The following is a 22,332-nucleotide window of genomic DNA, read 5'->3' on the forward strand; positions in this document are numbered from 1 at the left end:
CGACCCTCTTTCTCCTCCACTCATGATACTGTCTTCACACATATCTTTGCTCAGTGGTTCACCTAGGAAGGAACCACTTACTAGAAGAATATGGGGGAGGGGGCACTGATTGGGATGCTGTATACACTTTCATCATGGTTTTAAGCTATTTTTATGGAGTATGTAGGAGAGACTATATGTGTGTGCCTGAGTGTGTGTTTGCATGTGTGTGTCAAAATGTGTGTGTGCCCCGTATGGGTATGACGCCTCTGCATTCATGCTTGCATCACACGTATACTATATAATAACAATAAAACTATCTGTTTTGCTGTCTTAAACCACAGATCTATTTTACTTCCTGGCATGGGTGGAAATCCCGGGGTGGGACGGAGGGGGACACGACCCCCCCATCCTGGGAAAAATATGATTTGTCCCCCCCAATATATCACTGAAACATAACTATGTAATTTAAATAATATTAATAATACGCAATGAAAGCAATTGTGCTGATTATAGAAACTTAATAGCGCGTTTTTAAGTTTCAAAAGATTGCGACCCCCCCACCCTTTCCCTCACAATGGTTTGATCCACTGGCAAGGTAACAGAGGGGTCGTGTTTACTGTCTGAAAGGCACTCAATGAACGTAACTGACGTGAGGTTAATCCAGTCAATCGCGCACACACACTAGCTGAATATGCAGAGCTAGCGCGCAAATATTAACTATTAAGCTAGCTAGTACCTATTCCATTTATGTGGCCTCGTCAAAGATGGAATCTTTGCTATCGTCAATTTATTCCGAGATCAGCATGCAGAAGATGTAAGTTAGTGCTTCAAAGTCCCTGTGATAAGGTTAGAGTCTTTGTTTGGCAACATTATGAAAGGTTCTCAATTTTTTTTACTTGTAAAATAGGAACATAATTGGAAAATGCCATGGATACCCCCATTCTCAACTTAAACTGGTGTCTGAACTAAGATTTATTAAAGGCAATGGTATTGCTGTTGTGAGTAGTTGTGTAGTTTTGGGTACCGGTAGTTAGGAGTACGGCAAACACCTTATTTCTTTGGTTCCTCAATATACATTTACCATATTACAATGTAGGCTATGTGTTACAGCACTATTTTTGGTGTCCCCCTCAGGAATTGCTCTTGAGAAAATTTCATGTAATTGTCCCCTCCAAAGTTGATATCAGATTTTCGCCCCTGCTTCCTGGTCATCCTCAGGCTCTTCCTGTTCCATATCTAAACCCAGAGCACTGTGGCGAATCATCTGCCAGCATGCCAGGGACTTCCTGTTTCCATCTATCCCACCCCTGTGTTTGGGTCTGATCAGAGGGCTTCCAGGTCCTTTTGACATGTCAGTGTTCTCCGTCTCCTCCCGCTCCTTGCTCTGGTCCTCATCCTTTGAGAAGGCTTGGATGTAGCGACGCATCTTTTGCACCAGTGGGTCGTTGCGATCCTCAACCCTGCAATGGAGACATTAAGAGAGTCATTATAATATAAAGCCTGTATATGACGGGGATGGGGAAACACTGTTAACACCTAAGACAGAGAGTACAGTAATAGGTCAGTTAGATGAAGTGTTGTTGTCTTACCGGAGGTACCACCGCTCCCCCAGGCCGTAGAGCAGACCACACACTCCCAGCCGGGGCCACAGGCAGCGGGGCAACCTCCTCTCCAACATCAGGGTAGTGGCCACCACCTACACACAGTGAGCAGGGACAAAGGACATTAGGATCATTAGAATGGCACTGATTGGGATGCTGTATACACTTTCATCATGGTTTTAAGCTATTTTTATGAAGTATGTAGGAGAGACTATGTGTGTGTGCCTGAGTGTGTGTGTGTGTATGTCTGTGTATGTGTGGCACACCTGTGTCCTCCAGAGCTCGTCCCTCTCCTGGGCAACTCTCCATTGTGTATCACTCATCATGGCTGTGAGCAGGTTGAGCAGCAGTATGTAGGAGACCACAGAGAAGGTGCAGTGCAGCACATGGACAATAGGGGGTGTTGTGATGGTGTGGTCCACTGGCAGGTCTATCAGACCCACACTCAGCTCAAACTGGGAGAACAGAGTGATGGGGAAGGAGCGGTACGCAGGTAGAGAGTCTGGGTCCTGAGTCATGTACACCACCCACAGGGCTGGGAGGGAGGGAGGGAGGGTAACCGGCAAATAAAAATAGGAATTATATTTGGTTTAATACATTTGTACTATTAATATGCTTTTTGAGTTTCTCTTTAACAGAATGTACTTACAGGTGGAAAACCCTATGAGCACGATGAAGCTCAGCCACATAAACTTGGTCAGGTCGCCAAATATAATCTAGGAGGAAATGACAAAAAACACCACAACAGTTTAATATGGGAATCAAAACAGCAAAACCATACGTTCTACAGTAACGTCACACCAATGCTTGTGTGTGTGTGTGTGCATGCACATGTGTGTGTCTGCTTCCCTTACATACCTTCTGTATCATGATGACGTAAGGCCCCAGCATCTGAAAGCCTCGGGCGAAGAACATGACGTTGCTCCAGCCCAGCACCAGACACACAGCCATGACAACTGTCTCCCCCTGCACCCCACTGACCCTGAACACACACAGCAGCACCACCAGGAACCCATAGGCAATACTGGGGAGGAAACAGATTATAAATACTACATAGACATGACAAAACACAACAACATCACTAGGTAGGTAATAAATCCTACATAGGAACCAAGGTTGACTTACAGAATGACATGGAAGGGTCCCCCCAGGGCCGTCTGTCCAAAGTAATGCTTGGCCCCCACTCTCAGCATATCTGGGATCTTAGGGATTGGGAATAACACAGATTATATTGACAGCCAATAATGTGATCTAATCTACAGTGTAAATATAAGTGACATGTAAAACTATTGGATGATGTATGTTTTACCTCCAGTAGCAGAATAACCAGGGCACCCAGGACACTGATCATCTCTCCTGCCAGACGCAAGTTGTCTCCATAGGTCACATAACTCTCCTACAGGGACAGAAAACAGGGCACGTGGATCACAAAGGGTTCATATGAACACCTCTGATTGAGGTTTGCACACAGGCTGTCATATGAAGATGCCTTCATGTCTCCCCCACCTTCAGAGTTTTCTGCACGCGGATGGTTTTGTCCATGTCAGATACAGTGTAATTCTCTGGAGCGTCCTTTAGGGGGCGATACACACAACACAGTGTGAAGGTCCCAATGTACAGGAGGTACAGCAGCAGCAACAACCTGTACACAACACAACAATAACATCACAACATTAGACATAAACAAATGACAGCATCTCAAACACAACATCAGAACATGACCACTGTATGTGTTGTTACCTAAAGTAGTGTTTTCCATAGAGGTTCCACTTGAGACTGACCAACTGCCTAACAGGAGTCACTTCCAGTATCCTCCTTGCCTGAAGTAGGAGATCATCATCAGTTTCCCTGTACTGTATATTACAATGTATCATGTTTGTGTACTGTACTGTACCTCTCTCCTCTGGCTGCCCACGATGAGCTCAAGCACAGAGCGGTCGTCGTCGGCAACCAAGGAGTCGATCTCTGTGAGGTCATAGAGGTTAGAGGTCAAGGGTCCCAGGTTCCACTGGTTGATTCGCCTCCGATTGACCAGGTGCTGGAAGGCCTGGGAGGGACAGATGTTGTTTTATTAAAATATTTTACTGTTCCCATGTCTCCCACTGTCCCTCTCTTTCTATCCCTCTATTCGTCCTCACCACAAGGTTGCCCTCCTGGGCAGCCAGTTTGAAGGGCGTTAAGCCATTGTAGTTGGGCACCATGTCCAGTGGCACAGCCTGGTCCTGCTCAACGTCACGTGCCAACAGCAGATCCAAAGCCAGGCATGCTATAGTTTTATTGGGCTGCAGGACCAGGATGTGGAGCACTGTGTTACCTAGGAGGGAGAGGGAGATTTGGTGAGGGAAAAAAGTATTTGATCCCCTGCTGATTTTGTACGTTTGCCCACTGACAAAGATATGATCAGTCTATACTTTTAATGCTAGGTTTATTTGAACAGTGAGAGACAGAATAACAACAAAAAAATCCAGAAAAACGCATGTCAAAAATGTTATAAAATGATTTGCATTTTAATGAGGGTATAACGGGTGTCGTAAGGATCAGACCAAGACGCAGCGAGAACGTGTATACTCATCTTCTTTTTAATGTTGAAGAAGGAAAACAAACAAATCACGTATACAAAAACAATAAACGACACTAAACAGTCCTGTCAGGTGTACAGACACAAAACAGGAGACAACTACCCACAAATACTATAGAACAAACACCCCTCTTAAATAAGACCTTCAATTAGAAGCAACGAGGAGCAGCTGCTTCCAATTGAAGGTCAACCCCATTAACTGAACATAGACATAGAACGACTAGAACTAACATAGAAATAAACTAACAAGAACATAGCCCAAAAACCCCGAAACACTCTAAACAAACACCCCTCTTACATAATAACATAACCCAACAAACCCCGAACCACATAAAACAAACACCCCCTGCCACGTCCTGACCAAACTACAATAACAAATAACCCCTTACTGGTCAGAACGTGACAGTACCCCCCCCCCCCCCAAAGGTGCAGACCTAAACAAAAAAAAACACAAAACTAACCCCAAAACACAAAAATAACCCCAAAACAAAAATAATCCCAAACTAAAGGGAGGGAAGGGAGGGTGGCCACCGTCCCCGACGGTTCTTGTGCTACACCCCCCCCTCCCCAACCCACCGACTATGGAGGTGGCTCAGGCTCCGGCCTTACTCCCCAACCTAACCTGTCCACCCCCGCTAAATACTTATTAAATGTTACCCCTCCCGAAGTCTCTGGGCTATGGCGCATCGCTGAAGACCTCGGGCTGATGTGCGTTGCTGGAGACCTCAGGCTGATGCGCGTCGCTGGAGACCTCGGACTCAAGGGTGACTTTGGCTGCGCTGATTCCGGACTGTAGGGTGACTCTGGCTGCGCCGATTCCGGACTGTAGGGCGACTCTGGCTGTGCCGATTCTGGACTGTAGGGCGACTCTGGCTGCGCCGATTCCGGACTGTAGGGCGACTCTCGCTGCGCCGATTAAGGACTGTAGGGCGACTCTCTCAGCGCCGATCTGTGGGCCGTCTCTCTCGGCTCCGGACTGTGGGCCGTCTCTCCCGGCTCCGGACTGTGGGCCGTCTCTCCCGGCTCCGGACTGTGGGCCGTCTCTCTCGGCTCCGGACTGTGGGCCGTCTCTGCTGGCTCCGGACTGTGGGCCGTCTCTGCTGGCTCCGGACTGTGGGCCGTCTCTGCTGGCTCCGGACTGTGGGCCGTCTCTGCTGGCTCCGGACTGTGGGCCGTCTCTGCTGGCTCCGGACTGTGGGCCGTCTCTCTACGGGGCACTGTCGTCGGAAGCTCTGTACGGGGACTGCACACTGAAGGCCTGATGCGTGGGGCTGGCTTAGGACGCGCCAGACTAAGGACACGCACCACAGGGCTAGTGCGAGGAGCAGGAGCAGGACGAGCTGGACTGGGCTGACGCACTGGAGGCCTGGTGCGTGGGGCTGGTAGTGGAGGCGCCAGACTGGAGACACGCACCTCAGGGCTAGTGCGGGAAGCGGGAACAGGATACACTGGGCCGTGGAGGCGCACTGGCAGTCTCGAGTGCACCTCCTGGACAACCCGTCCTGGTTGGATGGTAACAGTAGCCCTGTACGAGCGGAGTGCTGGCACAGGGCGAACTGGGCTGTGCAGAGGCCTGATGGTTGCCGTGCGTAGAGCAGGCGTAGGGTAGCCTGGGCCTAGGAGGCGCACTGGTGGCCAGATGTGCTGCGCAGGCATCCTCCTTCCAGGCTGGATGCCCACTCTAGCACAGCACTTGCGAGGGGCTGGGATCGCTCGTACCGGACTGTGCGTGCGCATGGGCGAGATCGTGCGCACTTCCACATACTCCGGCGCTCTCCACTCCATACGCCCCCCATAATAAGCACGGGGAGTTGGCTTAGGTCTACGACCTGACTTAGCCACACTCTCCGTGTGCCCCCTCTCCGGCTTCCTTGCCAGCCGTGTTCCCCTGTAGCGTTCCCGGTCCTCTTCAGCCTCTCGTATCTCCGCTCTCCTGGCTGCCTCCACCTGTTCCGATGGGCGACGGTGTTCACCAGCCTGGTGCCATGGTCCAGCCCCGTCCAGAATTTCCTCCCATGTCCACGACTCCCTGTAGTCCACCTGCTGCTCCTTCCTCCGCTGCTTGGTCCTTTGGTGGTGGGTAGTTCTGTAAGGGGTGTCGTAAGGATCAGACCAAGTAGCAGCGGGAACGTGTATACTCATCTTCTTTTTAATGTTGAAGAAGGAAAACAAACAAATCACGTATACAAAAACAATAATCGACACTAAACAGTCCTGTCAGGTGTACAGACACAAAACAGGAGACAACTACCCACAAATACCATAGAACAAACACCCCTCTTAAATAAGACCTTCAATTAGAAGCAACGAGGAGCAGCTGCTTCCAATTGAAGGTCAACCCCATTAACTAAACATAGACATAGAACGACTAGAACTAACATAGAAATAAACTAACAAGAACATAGCCCAAAAACCCCGAAACACTCTAAACAAACACCCCTCTTACATAATAACATAACCCAACAAACCCGAACCACATAAAATACGTCCCGACCAAACTACAATAACAAATAACCCCTTACTGGTCAGAACGTGACAGAGGGAAATAAATATTTGACCCCCTCTCAATCAGAAAGATTTCTGGCTCCCAGGTGTCTTTTATACAGGTAACGAGCTGAGATTAGGAGCACACTCTTAAAGGGACTGCTCCTAATCTCAGCTTGTTACCTGTATAAAAGACACCTGTCCACAGAAGCAATCAATCAATCAGATTCCAAACTCTCCACCATGGCCAAGACCTAAGAGCTCTCCAAGGATGTCAGGGACAAGATTGTAGACGTACACAAGGCTGGAATGGGCTACAAAACCATCGCCAAGCAGCTTGTTGAGAAGGTGACAACAGTTGGTGCGATTATTCGCAAATGGAAGAAACACAAAAGAACTGTCAATCGCCCTCGGCCTGGGGCTCCATGCAAGATCTCACCTCATGGAGTTGCAATGATCATGAGAACGGTGAGGAATCAGCCCAGAACTACACGGGAGGATCTTGTCAATGGTCTCAAGGCAGCTGGGACCATAGTCACCAAGAAAACAATTGGTAACACACTACGCCGTGAAGGACTGAAATCCTGCAGTGCCCGCAAGGTCCCCCTGCTCAAGAAAGCACATATACATATCCGTCTGAAGTTTGCCAATGATTCAGAGGACAACTGGGTGAAAGTGTTATGGTCAGATGAGACCAACATGGAGCGCTTTGTCATCAACTCAACTCGCTGTGTTTGGAGGAGTAGGAATGCTGCCTATGACCCCAAGAACACCATCCCCACCGTCAAACATGGAGGTGGAAACATTATGCTTTGGGGGTGTTTTTCTGCTAAGGGGACAGGACAACTTCACCGCATCAAAGGGATGATGTACGGGGCCATGTACCGTCAAATCTTGGGTGAGAACCTCCTTCCCTCAGCCAGGGCATTGAAAATGGGTCGTGGATGGGTATTCCAGTATGACAATGACCCAAAACACACGGCCAAGGCAACAAAGGAGTGGCTCAAGAAGAAGCACATTAAGGTCCTGGAGTGGCCTAGCCAGTCTCCAGACCTTAATCCCATAGAAAATCTGTGGAGGGAGCTGAAGGTTTCGAGTTGCCAAACGTCAGCCTCGAAACCTTAATGACTTGGAGAAGATCTGCAAAGAGGAGTGGGACAAAATCCCTCTTGAGATGTGTGCAAACCTGGTGGCCAACTACAAGAAATGTCTGACCTCTGTGATTGCCAACAAGGGTTTTGCCACCAAGTACTAAGTCATGTTTTGCAGAGGGGGTCAAATACTTATTTCCCTCATTAAAATGCAAATCAATTTATAACATTTTTTACATGTTTTTTCTGGATTTTTTTGTTGTTATTCTGTCTCTCACTGTTCAAATAAACCTACCATTACAATTATAGACTGATCATTTCTTTATCAGTGGGCAAACGTACAAAATCAGCAAGGGATCTAATACTTTTTTCCCTCACTGTATTAAACTGCTGAAAAAGGGAGAAGAGAGGAGAGGGGCAGGACGAGGAGAAGAAAGAGGAATGTTTCATACCAATGGAGTCCTGGGCCCTGGTGCTGGCTCCTGCGTTGATTACCATGGAGATGATGTCCTGATTCCCCACACAGGCCGCAAATGCCAGGATGTGCTCACCTAAAGTAAAGCAAACGGAATCAAATAACCACATTTCCCAAAATACATTGCTATACTCCTTACAGGCCACAAACAATAATCTTACCATAGTAGAGCAGCCCTCCTCTTCTCTTCCTGAAGTACAGGCCTGTGACTCTGGGCGTGACCACATCCGCCCCTCGACCAATCAGACTGTGGACCAGGTTAAAGTTCTGATTCACCACGGCAATGTGGAGAGGTGTCATGCCTGATTGAGAGCGAGTAAGAGAGAGAGAATATATGATTGTGTGATTAAATATCTGTGTGAGTTTTATGATATTATAGTGTGTGTTTGTTCATTGTGTGTGAGAGTATATGTACCAAGGAAGAGGTCAGAGGTCATGGGCTCATTCATGAGTTCAGGTGCTCCGTCCATCAGAGCTAAAGCAGCTTCCATGTTATCATTCATAACTGCCACATGCAGCGCGGTCTCCCCCAGAGCACCTCTCTCAAAGATGTTAGTGGATGCACTGTCCAGAAGTTTCTTAATGCAACCTGCACTGTTCTCTTTGGCGGCAGAAAAGAGAGGGACGCCATTTGTCCTATGGGAGAGAGAGTGTGTTTGCAAGTTAGAATTCAAATGCTGCATTCATAACATGTCGTAATTATCAGCATATGACTGGGAAAAATCCACTTGAATGCTCCTCTAGCTGGTAATTACTAGTGGGAAACTGTCTATCATCTCTGAGCTCAGACTTCTCCCACATGCTGAGCTCTGATGTCACATTCCAGTTCGCACAGACATCAGTTCAACGTCTAATTTTGATTTACATTTGGTTGAGTTGTCAGCTATTGTGAATTCAACAGGAAATAAACAAAAAATGTGGTCTTGTCATTGGATTTAGGTTAAAAGACGAAATGCCCTTATGTTGATGACTTTTTCCAAATCCAATACATTTTCCATGTTGATTCAAAATAGATCACATAGATTTATTGGGTTGAAATGAAGTGGAAACAACATTGATTTGCCAAGTGGGATACTAAGGAAATGGCATCGATAGCAGTATTTTTGGCAGTTAAGTGCAACAACAAAACATAATAAAAAAATACAAACGATTAATAACCTCTTTGGGCTAGGGTGCAGTATTTTGACGTCTGGATGACAACAAGCGTACTCAGGCCCAGAAGCTAGGATATGCATATAATTGGTCGATTTGGATAGAAAACACTCTAAACTTTCTAAAATTGTTAAAATAATGTCTGTGAGTATAACAGAACTGATATGGCAGGCGAAAACCCGAGGAACATTGATTCCTATGGCTGTCATTTTTAATATGAAGGGAATACCTCTCAGATTGCAGTTCCTAGGGCTTCCACTAGATGTCAACAGTCTTTAGAAAGAGTTTCAGGCTTGTTTTTGGAAAAATTAGCTAGAATTTCTAGTTTTTCTAAGTGGGTCCCATTTTGTCTGTAGTGTTTGTTACGCGTTATGGTGAATGCGCGTACTTTGTTGTTTATCTCCGGTAATGACAATAACGATTCTCCGTCTTAAATTTTATAGTTTATTTACGTCTTAGGGTACCTGAGGTTTGATTCTAAACGTTGTTTGACTTGTTTGGAAAAGTTTATTGGTAACGTTTGGGATTTATTTTGTATGCATTTTGAAGGAGGGAAACCGGTGGATTATTGATTGAAGCGTGCCAGCTAAACTGAGTTGTTGGGGATATAAAGAAGGACTTTATCGAACAAAACAACCATTTGTGATGTAGCTGGGACCTTTTGGAGTGCCAGCAGAAGAAGATCTTCAAAGCTAAGTGATTTATTTTATCGCTATCGTCACGTCCTGACCATGGTAAGCTGTTATTTTCTATGGTAGAGTAGGTCAGGGCGTGACAGGGGGGTTTTCTAGTTTAGTTTTTCTATGTTGTTATGTTCTAGTTTTGTATTTCTATGTTGGGTTGTTTTAGTGTTTTTTATTTCTATGTTGGGCTTTGTTTGAGATGATCTCCAATTAGAGGCAGATGGTCATCGTTGTTTCTAATTGGAGGTCATATTTAAGTTGGTGTTTGTCCCACCTGGGTTTGTGGGAGATTAATTTTGAGGAGTATATGTTTCACCTCTGCGTCACGGTTTGTTGTTTTTTTGTCATTCAGTTTATTTATGTATTGCATAGTTTCACAGTATAAATAAAATGTGGAACAACACACACGCTGCACTTTGGTCCGCTCATTCCTACGACAACCGTGACAGAATCTCCCACCACCAAAGGACCAAGCAGCGTGGTCAGGAGGACTGGATTAAGCGCTGGAGGAGTTGGAGGAAAGGATAGACTGGACTTGGGAGCAGGTATTGGAGAGATACAACAGCCTGCCAGGGAAGCAGGTGGAGGCAGCGAGGGAGTCACGGCAACGACGGAAGCCCGAGAGCCAGCCCCCAAATTATTTTGAGGCAGCCCCCAAATTTGTGCTTACCGTGGGGAGCGAGTGACGAAGCAAGCACCGTGTTATGCGGTGATACGCACTGTGTCGCCAGTGTGCATTCACAGCCCGGTGCGATCTGTGCCCGCGCCCCGCATTTGCCGAGCTAGGTTGAGCATTCAGCCAGGAAGGGTGGTGCCAGCTCAGCGCTCCTGGTCTCCAGTTCACATTCTCGGTCCAGGATATCCTGCACCGGCGCTGCGCACTGTGTCGCCAGTGCGTATTCACAGCCCAGTTCGTCCTGTGCCAGCTCCCCGCGTTTGCTGGGTGAAAGTAAGCATCCAGCCAGGACGGGTTGTGCCAGCTATACGCTCGAGATCTCCGGTGCGCCTCCGCGGTCCAGTATATCCTGTGCCTGCCCCACGTACCCGGCCTCCAGTGAGTCTATCCAGCCTGGTATGCCCTGTTCCTGCTCCCCGTACTTGCCCTGAGGTGCGTGTTACCAGTCTGGCGCCACCTATGCCAGCCCCACGCATCAGGCCTCCAGTGCACCTGCTCAGTCTGGGGTGTCCTGTTCCTGTTCCTGCTCCCCGCACTCGCCCTGAGGTGTGTGTTACTAGTCTGGCGCCACCTATGCCAGCCCCACGCATCAGGCCTCCAGTGCCCATTCCCAGTCCAGCGCTTCCGGCGACAGTTCCCAGTCCGGAGCTTCCGGCGACAGTTCCCATTCCGGAGCTTCCGGCGACAGTTCCCAGTCCGGAGCTTCCGGCGACAGTTCCCAGTCCGGAGCCTTCAGCGACGGTCCGCAGTCCGGAGCCTTCAGCGACGGTCCGCAATCCGGAGCCTTCAGCGGCGGTCTGCAGTCCGGAACCTCCAGCGGCGGTCTGCAGTCCGGAACCTCCAGCGGGGGTCTGTAGTCCGGAACCTCCAGCGGCGGTCTGTAGTCCAGAACCTCCAGCGGCGGTCTGCAGTCCAGAATCTCAAGCGGCGGTCTGCAGTCCAGAACCTCCAGCGGCGGTCTGCAGTCCAGAACCTCCAGCGGCGGTCTGCAGTCCAGAACCTCCAGCGGCGGTCTGCAGTCCAGAACCTCCAGCGGCGGTCTGTAGTCCAGAACCTCCAGCGGCGGTCTGCAGTCCAGAACCTCCAGCGGCGGTCTGCAGTCCAGAACCTCCAGCGGCGGTCTGCAGTCCAGAACCTCCAGCGGCGGTCTGCAGTCCAGAACCTCCAGCGGCGGTCTGCAGTCTAGAACCTCCGGTGATGATCCACAGTCTGGTGATGCAAAAGCAGAAGGATCAGCGGGCGGAGCGGGGGTTACGCCCCGAACCAAAGCCTCCTCCTCTACTGGAGGATTCCCTGGATGATAAGGTTCTGTGTACTGCACCAGAGCCGTCATAGACACTTGTTACCCTCCCTACCCTCCCTTTTGTTTTTGTTTTTTAGTTGCATTCGGAGTCTGCACCTTTGGGGGGGGGGGGGGGTATTGTCACGTCCTGACCATGGTAAGCTGTTATTTTCTATGGTAGAGTAGGGCAGGGCGTGACAGGGGGGTTTTCTAGTTTAGTTTTTCTATGTTGTTATGTTCTAGTTTTGTATTTCTATGTTGGGTTGTTTTAGTGTTTTGTAATTCTATGTTGGGCTTTGTTTGAGATGATCTCCAATTAGAGGCAGCTGGTCATCGTTGTCTCTAATTGGAGGTCATATTTAAGTTGGTGTTTTTCCCACCTGGGTTTGTGGGAGATTCATTTTGAGTAGTATATGTTTCACCTCTGCGGCACGGTTTGTTGTTTTTTTGTCATTCAGTTTATTTATGTATTGCATAGTTTCACAGTATAAATAAAATGTGGAACGACACACACGCTGCACTTTGGTCCACTCATTCCTACGACAACCGAGACAGCTATTTCTGACTTTAGTGGAGCATCTGCCTGGTTGAAAAATGTTTTTAATGCTTTTGTGTGCTGGGCGCTGTCCTCTTATAATCGCATGGTGTGCTTTCGCCATAAAGCCTTTTTGAAATCTGACACAGTGGCTGGATTAACAAGACGTTAAGCTTTTAACTGATGTATGACACTTGTATTTTCATGAATGTTAAATATTACTATTTCTGTAATTTGAATTTCGCGCTCTGCAATTTCACCGGAAGTTGTCGAGATGGGACACTAGCGTCCCACTGATCCGCAATAATTAATATGATTTTGGATCACTACAATTTGTTTATGAGCATGATAGCTGTACTTTTAGTTTATGGTTGACGCAGCTTGTTTGCCATTACAGGCTGACTACACCGCTCGCATCGCGTGCGCGAGCGTTGCAAAATAAATTTTGAAATCTATATTATTCAATTATTGCACCCACACTGCTCTCGCGCGCCAACGAGCGTTTGCGTTGCCATGGGCTAAAATAGAAGTCAGTTCTATTTGTGACGCAGATCGCGCTGCAAGTCCTGCCTCTCCCATCTCCTCATTGGTTTATAGAAGCAGGTACCCAAGTGCCATCTCCTCATTGGTTATACCCACGTGAGTGACTGAAAGACGAAATAGGTTGGTGGCGGTAATGCACATCATTTATGAAAGTTGCCAATCGCAATACAGTTGTGGCCAAAAGTTTTGAGAATGACACAAATATTAATTTTCACAAAGTCTGCTGCCTCAGTTTGTATGATGGCAATTTGCATATACTCCAGAATGTTATGCAGAGTGATCAGATAAATTGCAATTAATTGCAAAGTCCCTCTTTGCCATGCAAATGAACTGAATCCCCCAAAAACATGTCCACTGCATTTCAGCCCTGCCACAAAAGGACCAGCTGACATCATGTCAGCGATTCTCTCATTAACACAGGTGTGAGTGTTGACGAGGACAAGGCTGGAGATCACTCTGTTATGCTGATTGAGTTCGAATACTAGACTGGAAGCTTCAAAAGGAGGGTGGTGCTTGGAATCATTGTTCTTCCTCTGTCAATCATGGTTACCTGCAAGGAAACACGTGCCGTCATAATTTCTTTGCAAAAAAGGGCTTCACAGGCAAGGATATTGCTGCCAGTAAGATTGCACCTAAATCAACCATTTATTGCATTATCAACAACTTCAAGGAGAGTGGTTCAATTGTTGTGAAGAAGGCTTCAGGGCGCCCAAGAAAGTTGATTTAGCTGCGGGATCGGGGCACCATCAGTACAGAGCTTGCTCAGGAATGGCAGCAGGCAGGTGTGAGTGCATCTGCACGCACAGTGAGGCGAAGACTTTTGGAGGATGGCCTGGTGTCAAGAAGGGCAGCAAAGAAGCCACTTCTCTCCAGGAAAAACATCAGGGGCAGACTGATATTCTGCAAAAGGTACAGGGATTGGACTTCTGAGGACTGGGGTAAAGTCATAATCTCTGATGAATCCCCTTTCCGATTGTTTAGGGCATCTGGAAAAAAGCTTTTCCGGAGAAGACAAGGTGAGCGCTACCATCAGTCCTGTGTCATGCCAACAGTAATGCATCCTGAGACCATTCATGTGTGGGGTTGCTTCTCAGCCAAGGGAGTGGGCTCACTCACAATTTTGCCTAAGAATTCAGCCATGAATAAAGAATGGTACCAACACATCCTCCGAGAGCAACTTCTCCCAACCATACAGGAACAGTTTGGTGACGAACAATGCCTTTTCCAGCATGATGGAGCATGAGGCAAAAGTGATAACTAAGTGGTTCGGGGAACAAAACATTGATATTTTGGGTCCGTGTCCAGGAAACTCCCCAGACCTTAATCCCATTGAGAACTTGTGGTCAATCCTCAAGAGGCGGGTGAACAAACAAAAACCCACAAATTCTGACAAACTCCAAGCATTGATTATGCAAGAATGGGCTGCCATCAGTCAGGATGTGGCTCAGAAGTTAATAGACAGCATGCCAGTACGGATTGCAGACGTCCTGAAAAAGAAGGGTCAACACTGCAAATATTGACTCTTTGCATCAACTTCATGTAATTGTCAATAAAAGCCTTTGACACTTATGAAATGCTTGTAATTATACTTTAGTATTCCATAGTAACATTTGACAAAAATATCTAAAGACACTGAAGCAGCAAACTTTGTGAAAATTAATATTTTTGTCATTCTCAAAACTTTTGGCCACGACTGTATAAAGTCAAGAGAAGAAAAAGCCTGGAAGGAGGAGAGATGACTAGGAACGATTCGGTTGACCATTTTATGTGTGGATTAATTGGTGGAGTAGATTGCATTTCAGATAAAATAACAACTCAATGTTTATATCCCAGGACAAATTAGCTAGCAACAACAAGCTAGCTAAATAGGACAAATTAATACATTTGTTTAATGCTATTTGACCTGTCCCCAAATTAATATAATTGGTTCAGAGTTTGTTTTGATATTTTAACCTGCGTGTCGTGATTGCGTTTGTTGTGGGAGGATAATACAAATGTATGCACGATGGCGCTCGCGCGCAGCGTTTGGGTTTAGCCAATCAGCGTTCTAAGTGAGTTGAAAGCATGTGAACACACACAACTCATTGCTTCCAGGTTACAATTAGTATTTTCAGAGTTTCCCACTTGTAATAATATAATATCAACCAATACCTGACAGTCGCTGTTATTTTTTACCAATAGGAAAGTCACCTTTTGTTCTGCAGCAAAAACGTTTCATCCAGCATCTCTTTCCACCCCTTCCTGTTCTGGAGGCGGAACCTAAGCTGGCTCCACCAATGGTTGAGCTCACCTGGAGCAGATCTTGCCAAGGGCGGGGCCATCCTCTCATATGGTGAGTCTATTTGAAATGGCTGGGAGGAGAGAGAGGTGCATGTGTGTGAGAGAAATTGAGTGTCAGAAACAGAGATGTTCTACCATCAGACTTAACTCAGAAAGAAATACATCCTTCTCCTTATGTACTAGGGACTCAAATCAAATCTAGAATGTGTGAGCTGTCAGCAAACTAATTGACAGATCATTCAGGTCTGCACCATTCCACAGACCAGAGCTGAACCTGAAACACAGGTTCATATTTCCCCATTAATCCATGCAAAGGAAGATGTCCACAATAACGTATTTTTTCTCAATTCTATCCTATTCTAAACAGTTCTGTAAAATGTAAAAGGTAAACACTTATTGTTCCACAAGAAGAGTGCCTTTTGCGTCCCTTCGATATTTCAAGTAGAAATTGTGCACCAATATTGCATTTTAAGAGCCTGTTATATTAAATGAAGTGCCCTTGACATTTAAAAAATATTTGTAACATTTTTTTTTTTTTTGCAGACACTCTTATCCAGAGCGAATTAAAGTAGTCAGTGCGACATTTTGTACTGAATTCCCCCCATGGGAATCAAACCCACAGCAACCCTGACGTTGCAAGGCTACCATGTACTACCAACTGAGCAACACACAAAATGAACTGATACACTTCCAGAAAACAACCGCTCACATATCCAAGATTGTGTCCCAAATGTCACCCCGTAGCCTATATAGTACACGACTCCTGACCAGAGCCCTATTGCCCTTGGTCTAAAGTGGTGCCCTTTAACAGGTAATAGGGTGCCATCTGGGACACAGCCTTAGAAAGCCATTCTCTCCTTCACTTATCACTTTAATACATACCACATGGAGAATTCAATATATCAGATTTTTTATATGAATAAAGACTTGCTAAAGTGCCCAAATTCAGTATTTTGACATGTCCCTCTGTGCACCCTATGTGACTTCTAGGAAATTGCTACCCACTTAACCCAAACATTTCTCTTAAGTTTTCACCAGTCATTTTTGAAAATTATTATTTATTTCATGTCTGTCCCTCATTTTAAGGTCAACCCTGTTATGTGAACTGAACTCTCAATTCAAAATGGGTAAACTGTTCCTTTTAAAATATTTTTTTCTAAAGAAGCATTTAACATCTAATAGTCAAATCATAGTGTAAAAGCAAGTGAGCTGGTTCTACTCTTTTTGGCCATTTTATGTTGTTTTGTGGTGGAAAACTAAGCGGGTCAAGCTCAACACGCCAACACTATTACCCATAGGTAGACAGGCTAGAAATGTTTTAACAATTACACTTTTATTGTGAAGCTTGTATTCAATTGCCACTCCTTGTTGCAAACAACAAGCTTCAATTCTGCCTGTCACAAAGGGATTCATGGCTGATTTAAGATGAAATCATCAACCCTGTTACTTTGTTAACCCTGTTACTTTACTTGGCACTTATTATAGTATTTTTTATTTTATTTTACCACTTAAGATGGCAAAAAAAATTATTATGACAGAATGTTAACATTTTGTGAAATCACTTAAAAATTATTATTATTTTAATCAAGTTATACTTCTCAAAAGGCACTGAATTGGTGGAGTGACCCACTTACCTATTACGGAAGAAAACAGTTAGTCCTTTCTCCTAATTGACAGTCAGTTACTATGGAAACATGCAACATCAAGCTGATTTGAGAAAGAGAAGGGGGATTCACAGTTGGGGATCTTTATAAATGGATAGGAGGTCAAGTGGAGGGGAGGAGGTCAAGAGGAGGATAGATGTCAGAGAGAAGAGGGAGGAGAGAGGGAGGGGCCAAATGGTGGAAAGGAGTAGTAGTCATAACTTGAGCATTATCTTTTGGGAAGATCCATACTTTTATTGGAATCATTTACTGCAGTAAACCAAGGCTGCTTGACATTTTGCTAAAACGTCTTGAACGCTAAAGACTGCTCTGGCCTTGCGCTTGACCGCCACACTCAGTTTACCTGGCAGATGTCCTGAGACTGGTCCACGGTCCATAGATTTCCCCCATGGCTCATTTTCAGCCCCTGCATCACCCCCATGTCAAAAATGTCAACATCATGACAGTCAACACTTTTTGGTCTTCATTCTCAGTGAAACGTTCAGATAACTGGTTCGAAAGTCGTCTACCTTTCAATTGTCTCAATGCTGGTGTGTAATCAAAAACCACATATTGAGGTGAGCTTGTCTACCTGGACATATATCTGCTGTTTCAGCTGTATGATCGTATGGACACCTTACCTGTCAGGTCTATAGAAACTAGTTTTGACTGGTTGTGATCTAGTTCAATCTACACTGAAAAAAATAAATGTTCTTAAATGGTTCTTCTTTAGCTCTTAAGGTTCCTTGGAGAACTCTGCCCGATAAATAACCTTTGAGTTAAGTGTGGGGTTCTTGACATGGCATCTACAGTTCTTAAGAATTCTAAAAGGTTCTTGAAATGTATGGAAACCTGCAGATGTGTCCCTTTCATAGCACACAGCAAATTGGCCAGTGTTAACTAGTGTTGATTTTTCAGTGTAACATTTCTAGGGTTGATTCAAAAGTTAAATTAACACTGTAGAGAGTTACATTAACACTCAGTGGTGTAAAATAACCCCAGTGTTGGTGTTAATAACCAGAATTATAACCACGCCCATCATTATCATATTTTCCAACATGCTCTATTGAAGGCAGATTTATTTCAATAGTTTTTTTCAAAATGTATGTTTTTTATGTACATTGATTGATTAATTAATGTTATGCTACTCAAATAAAAATAACATACATTTTTCTAAACTATTCCAATCTGTTACTTGGACTTATTGCACCTGTTACTGAAAGGGTTGTTTCAGTTTAGATGTTTAAGGTGGTCTCATATCTTAGTTTTCCCAACCCTAGCACTGTCAGTCATTCTGAATGCAGGTTGTGGGTGACTAAAATATTCCAGTTGTTGTATATCCCCACTCTGGCTGGATTTCAATAGGAATTGCACATCATTTTGCAAGCCAGCATAATGTGAGTTTCAGGCCACTGTATTAGGGTAAAACTAGGCCCTCAAAATAAGGCCTTATGAAATAGGTTATGTATTTTCTTCAACAATGACAACATATTCACTTAGAATCTCACTTGGTGAAGGCCACAGAACTGATAATGATTGAATGCAACAACCACGTCTCGGTCACTAGCAAACGCAGTCATGGGTGGTACTGGTAAGTAGTGATGTTACGTTTAAAACTGGAGCTCTGAGGCATGCATCACAATTGCTAGGCAGCTTTGAAGGTTCAAAGCGGTGTGCCGATGCTTGTATCACTTTATCAGAAGTACTTCAAAGACGCCACGAAGCTTTGTTTGGTCACGTGCTTTTTCAAACCGTGTGTTGCAAAATGCGAGATCCCACTGATTTCTCGGTGGTTTGGGCGCTTTCTTTGATTACAAGCTGTTTTCAAACACTGACCTCTTCTGGACACCGTACTGGCAAATATAGTTAGGATTTTGTACTAAAATGTTCACCTGATTGGTAGCTTAGCAAGTTGAGTAGGGAACTATGGAACATTCATGGATGTGAGGGTATGAGGTTGAACCCTGTTGTAGGCACACTACTTAGAAAATAGTTTTATTTGAAACTATTTGAATCTGCTGTTGTTCAAATAATTTGTTTTGTTTAATATAGTATAAGCTTCTGTCTTAAAACCTCTTACATCTAGACGTTCCGCTAGCGGAACACCGCTCCAATATCCAATGATAGGGCGTGGCGCGAAATACAAACTCCTCGAAAATCCTCATTGTTCTCAGATCGACCACTATCCAAATGCGCTACTGTTTTTCAGTCATCATTCAACGTTCTGGCGCCTTCTGAGAGCCTATGGGAGCCTTAGAAAGTGTCACGTTACAGCAGAGATCCTCTGTTTTGGATAGCGATGACAAAGAAGGCCAAGAAATGGTCAGACAGGGTACTTCCTGTACAGAATCTTCTCAGGTTTTGGCCTGCCATTTGAGTTCTGTTATACTCACAGACAACATTCAAACAGTTTTAGAAACTTTGGAGTGTTTTCTATCCAAAGCTACTAATGATATGCATATTATAGTTTCTGGGCAGGAGTAATAACCAGATTAATTCGGGTACGTTTTTTATCCGGCCGTGAAAATACTGCCCCCTATCCATAACAAGTTAAGCATCCTAAATAAAGCAGATTCAGTTTTTGAAAACAGGGAAGCATGATGTAAGATGCGGACCTCGTATTCCAACTGATTATAGGCTACTAACGGCAAGGACTTACCGCTAGGGTGGCTACTTTGAAGAGAATGCCATGAGTGTGCAAAGCTGTCACCCAGGCTACTTTGAAGAATCTCAAATTTAAAATATATTTTGATATTGTCGTAAGGAGTGGACCAAAACGCAGCGGGAAAATGTATACTCATCTTTTTTTTATTTTGAAGGAAAAACTAAATAAACACGTATACAAAACAAACGACTCCAAACAGTCCCGTCAGGTGCAACAAACACTAAACAGGAAACAACTACCCACAAACCCCCATAGAACAAACACCCCTATAAATAGGACCTTCAATCAGAGGCAACGAGAAGCAGCTGCCTCCAATTGAAGGTCAACCCAACAAACACCACATAGAAATAGACCAACTAGAAATAACATAGAAATACACTAACATAGAACATAACCCAAACAACCCCGAAACACCCTAAACAAACACCCCCTGCCACGCCCTGACCAAACTACAATAACAAACAGCCCCTTTACTGGTCAGGACGTGACAGATATGTTTAACAGTATATTGGTTACTACATGATTCCACATGTGTTATTTCATAGTTTTGATGTCTTCACTACTATCTACAATGTAGAAAATAGAAAATACAATGTTGAAAATAGTAAAAATAAATAAAAACACGAACGAGTACGTGTGTCCAAACTTTTGACTGGTACTGTAAATTATGGCGACATTTTGTGATGTTTTTGGTCGTTTTGGACTTCGGTGAGTTTTTTTTTCAGCAGTTCGGGCACACCAAAAAATGTCTGAAGGCAAGCTGAAGTTCGGAGCTGACGTTTACGCCCTTTCATTGGTGATTGGTCAACAGTAGGGATTCTTCAATAAAGTCTTTGTTGTCGTTCAACATGAACCTTTAGCTCCCACTTCCTTATTGTGTGATAGTTATTTGTAATGGCTGTCAATGGTTTTACATTTGTTCTTAACTGACTTGCCTTGTTAAATAAAGGTTAAATAAAAATATTAAAAATTAAATGAAACATGCCTACATGCCAAAATATATTTTTTATTCTAAAATACTTTGAATGATAAATAAACATTTTAATAGTAAAAAATAGTTTAGTGGGGGAGTGTAGGTAGGTAAAAAAATAAATCAGCCAAACATAGGTCACAGGATGGAAATCACCACAAATTAACCATAGGGAACCAAGAATATGACAGAATCGAGAAAACATAAATATACTGTAAAGTGAAACAACCTTATCTGAGGGCTGAGAGCATTTGATGTAAAATAGGAATTAGAACAAGTAGTGAATAATCGAGAATACACCGTTACAATCAGTGGTGTTAAGTCAAAATACGTTAAAGTACTACTTAAGTCATTCTTGGGGGTGTCTGTACTTTACTTAACTATTTATATTTTTGACAACTTTTACTTTTACTTAACTACATTCCTAAAGAAAATAATGTACTTTTTACTCCATACATTTTCCCTGACACCCAAAAGTACTCGTTACATTTTGAATGCTTAGCAGGACAGAAGAATTGTCCAATTCACTCACTTATCAAGAGAACATCCCTGCCTCTGATCTGGCGGACTCACTAAAAACACATGCTTTGTTTGTAAATTATGTCTGAGTGTTGGAGTGTGCCCCTAGCTATCTGTAATTTTTGTTAATTTTTAAATGATGTCGTCTGGTTTGCTTAATATAAGGAATTTGAAATGATTTATACTTTAAATTTTGATACTTAAGTATATTTAAAACAAAATACTTGTAGGCTTTTTCTCAAGTACTGTTTTACTAGGTGACTTTCACTTTTACTTGAGTAATTTTCTATTAAGGTATTTAGACTTTTACTCAAGTATGACGATTGGGTACTTTTTCCACTACTGGTTACAATGCAGAATAGAATGGGACAAAGACAGCAAGAGTTGCATGGCTTGAGTTATTGCAGTGGCTATTTTAGCATGTAAATCTTGGTGGGATAAAACAAATGTAAAGTGGGATGCATGCCAGAAAAGCTCCCAACATCTTACCACTGCTACACCTGGCTATCAGCGGAGCCTTGTCTGGCAGCGAAACAGTTCATTCAGCCTCATTTACTGCCTTTTTAAAAAACATAGCTGATATGGCTGACTGGCTTAAACAAATGTGGTTTCTAATGACAAATGAGATGTACAAACTATGGCATAAGAGGACAACAAGCGGATAAGAGGCAATCTGTAATTTCTATTAAGAGATTAATGAGCGAGCTAGGACGAGGTAGTTAATATAGCTATTTGTTTAGCACTTTTGAAATGTACAGCGACAGATTTCAGAACATGGGCCGTTCATATAGTGTTCTCCCTGTACACCAAGTCAGAACCGTAGGAATAAATACATGGGGCATATAAGCAGACAATGAAAGCTCTTTCAAATTCGATGAATACATTTCTATAAAACAGGTTATAGGCTACGTGCACCACCAAGTCAGAACAGCAGGCAAAATTAAGAGGGGTAAATTGACCAAATTGTTAGGGTGAGGCACATGAGCTACTAACAGCTCATTACACAACATACACTTAGTATTACTTTCATAGCTACAGTATACATATCTCCCTGGAATATTACATAATTTATGGGCCAACAAGAATCAATTTAGAATATCTAAGACTAGCGAATTAGATCGAGATGACCTTCTCTCGCTAGCCAGACAGCTAACATCAGCTAACCAGCGAAAA

The 22,332-nt window shown here is 44.3% G+C and overlaps 1 protein-coding gene across 1 annotated transcript; it reads right to left on the bottom strand.

The window, feature by feature from the left end:
- Nucleotides 1-1,114: 1,114 nt before the first annotated feature.
- LOC115188371 (transient receptor potential cation channel subfamily V member 6-like) lies at nucleotides 1,115-17,087 on the bottom strand. Its single transcript, XM_029747149.1, has 16 exons — nucleotides 16,997-17,087; nucleotides 15,273-15,433; nucleotides 8,627-8,847; nucleotides 8,373-8,513; nucleotides 8,189-8,287; nucleotides 3,722-3,897; nucleotides 3,478-3,630; nucleotides 3,324-3,403; nucleotides 3,090-3,225; nucleotides 2,893-2,979; nucleotides 2,709-2,785; nucleotides 2,442-2,607; nucleotides 2,233-2,299; nucleotides 1,850-2,118; nucleotides 1,572-1,678; nucleotides 1,115-1,442 (listed from the first exon to the last, which is right to left on the bottom strand). Exons 2-16 carry the CDS (start codon nucleotides 15,401-15,403, stop codon nucleotides 1,166-1,168), a joined length of 2,187 nt encoding a protein of 728 aa, XP_029603009.1. The 5' UTR covers nucleotides 15,404-15,433; nucleotides 16,997-17,087; the 3' UTR covers nucleotides 1,115-1,165.
- Between the last annotated feature and the right edge of the window lie 5,245 nt (nucleotides 17,088-22,332).

The sequence above is a fragment of the Salmo trutta genome, chromosome 3 (genome assembly GCF_901001165.1).
Source record: "Salmo trutta chromosome 3, fSalTru1.1, whole genome shotgun sequence".
In the NCBI taxonomy this organism is placed as follows: domain Eukaryota; kingdom Metazoa; phylum Chordata; class Actinopteri; order Salmoniformes; family Salmonidae; genus Salmo; species Salmo trutta.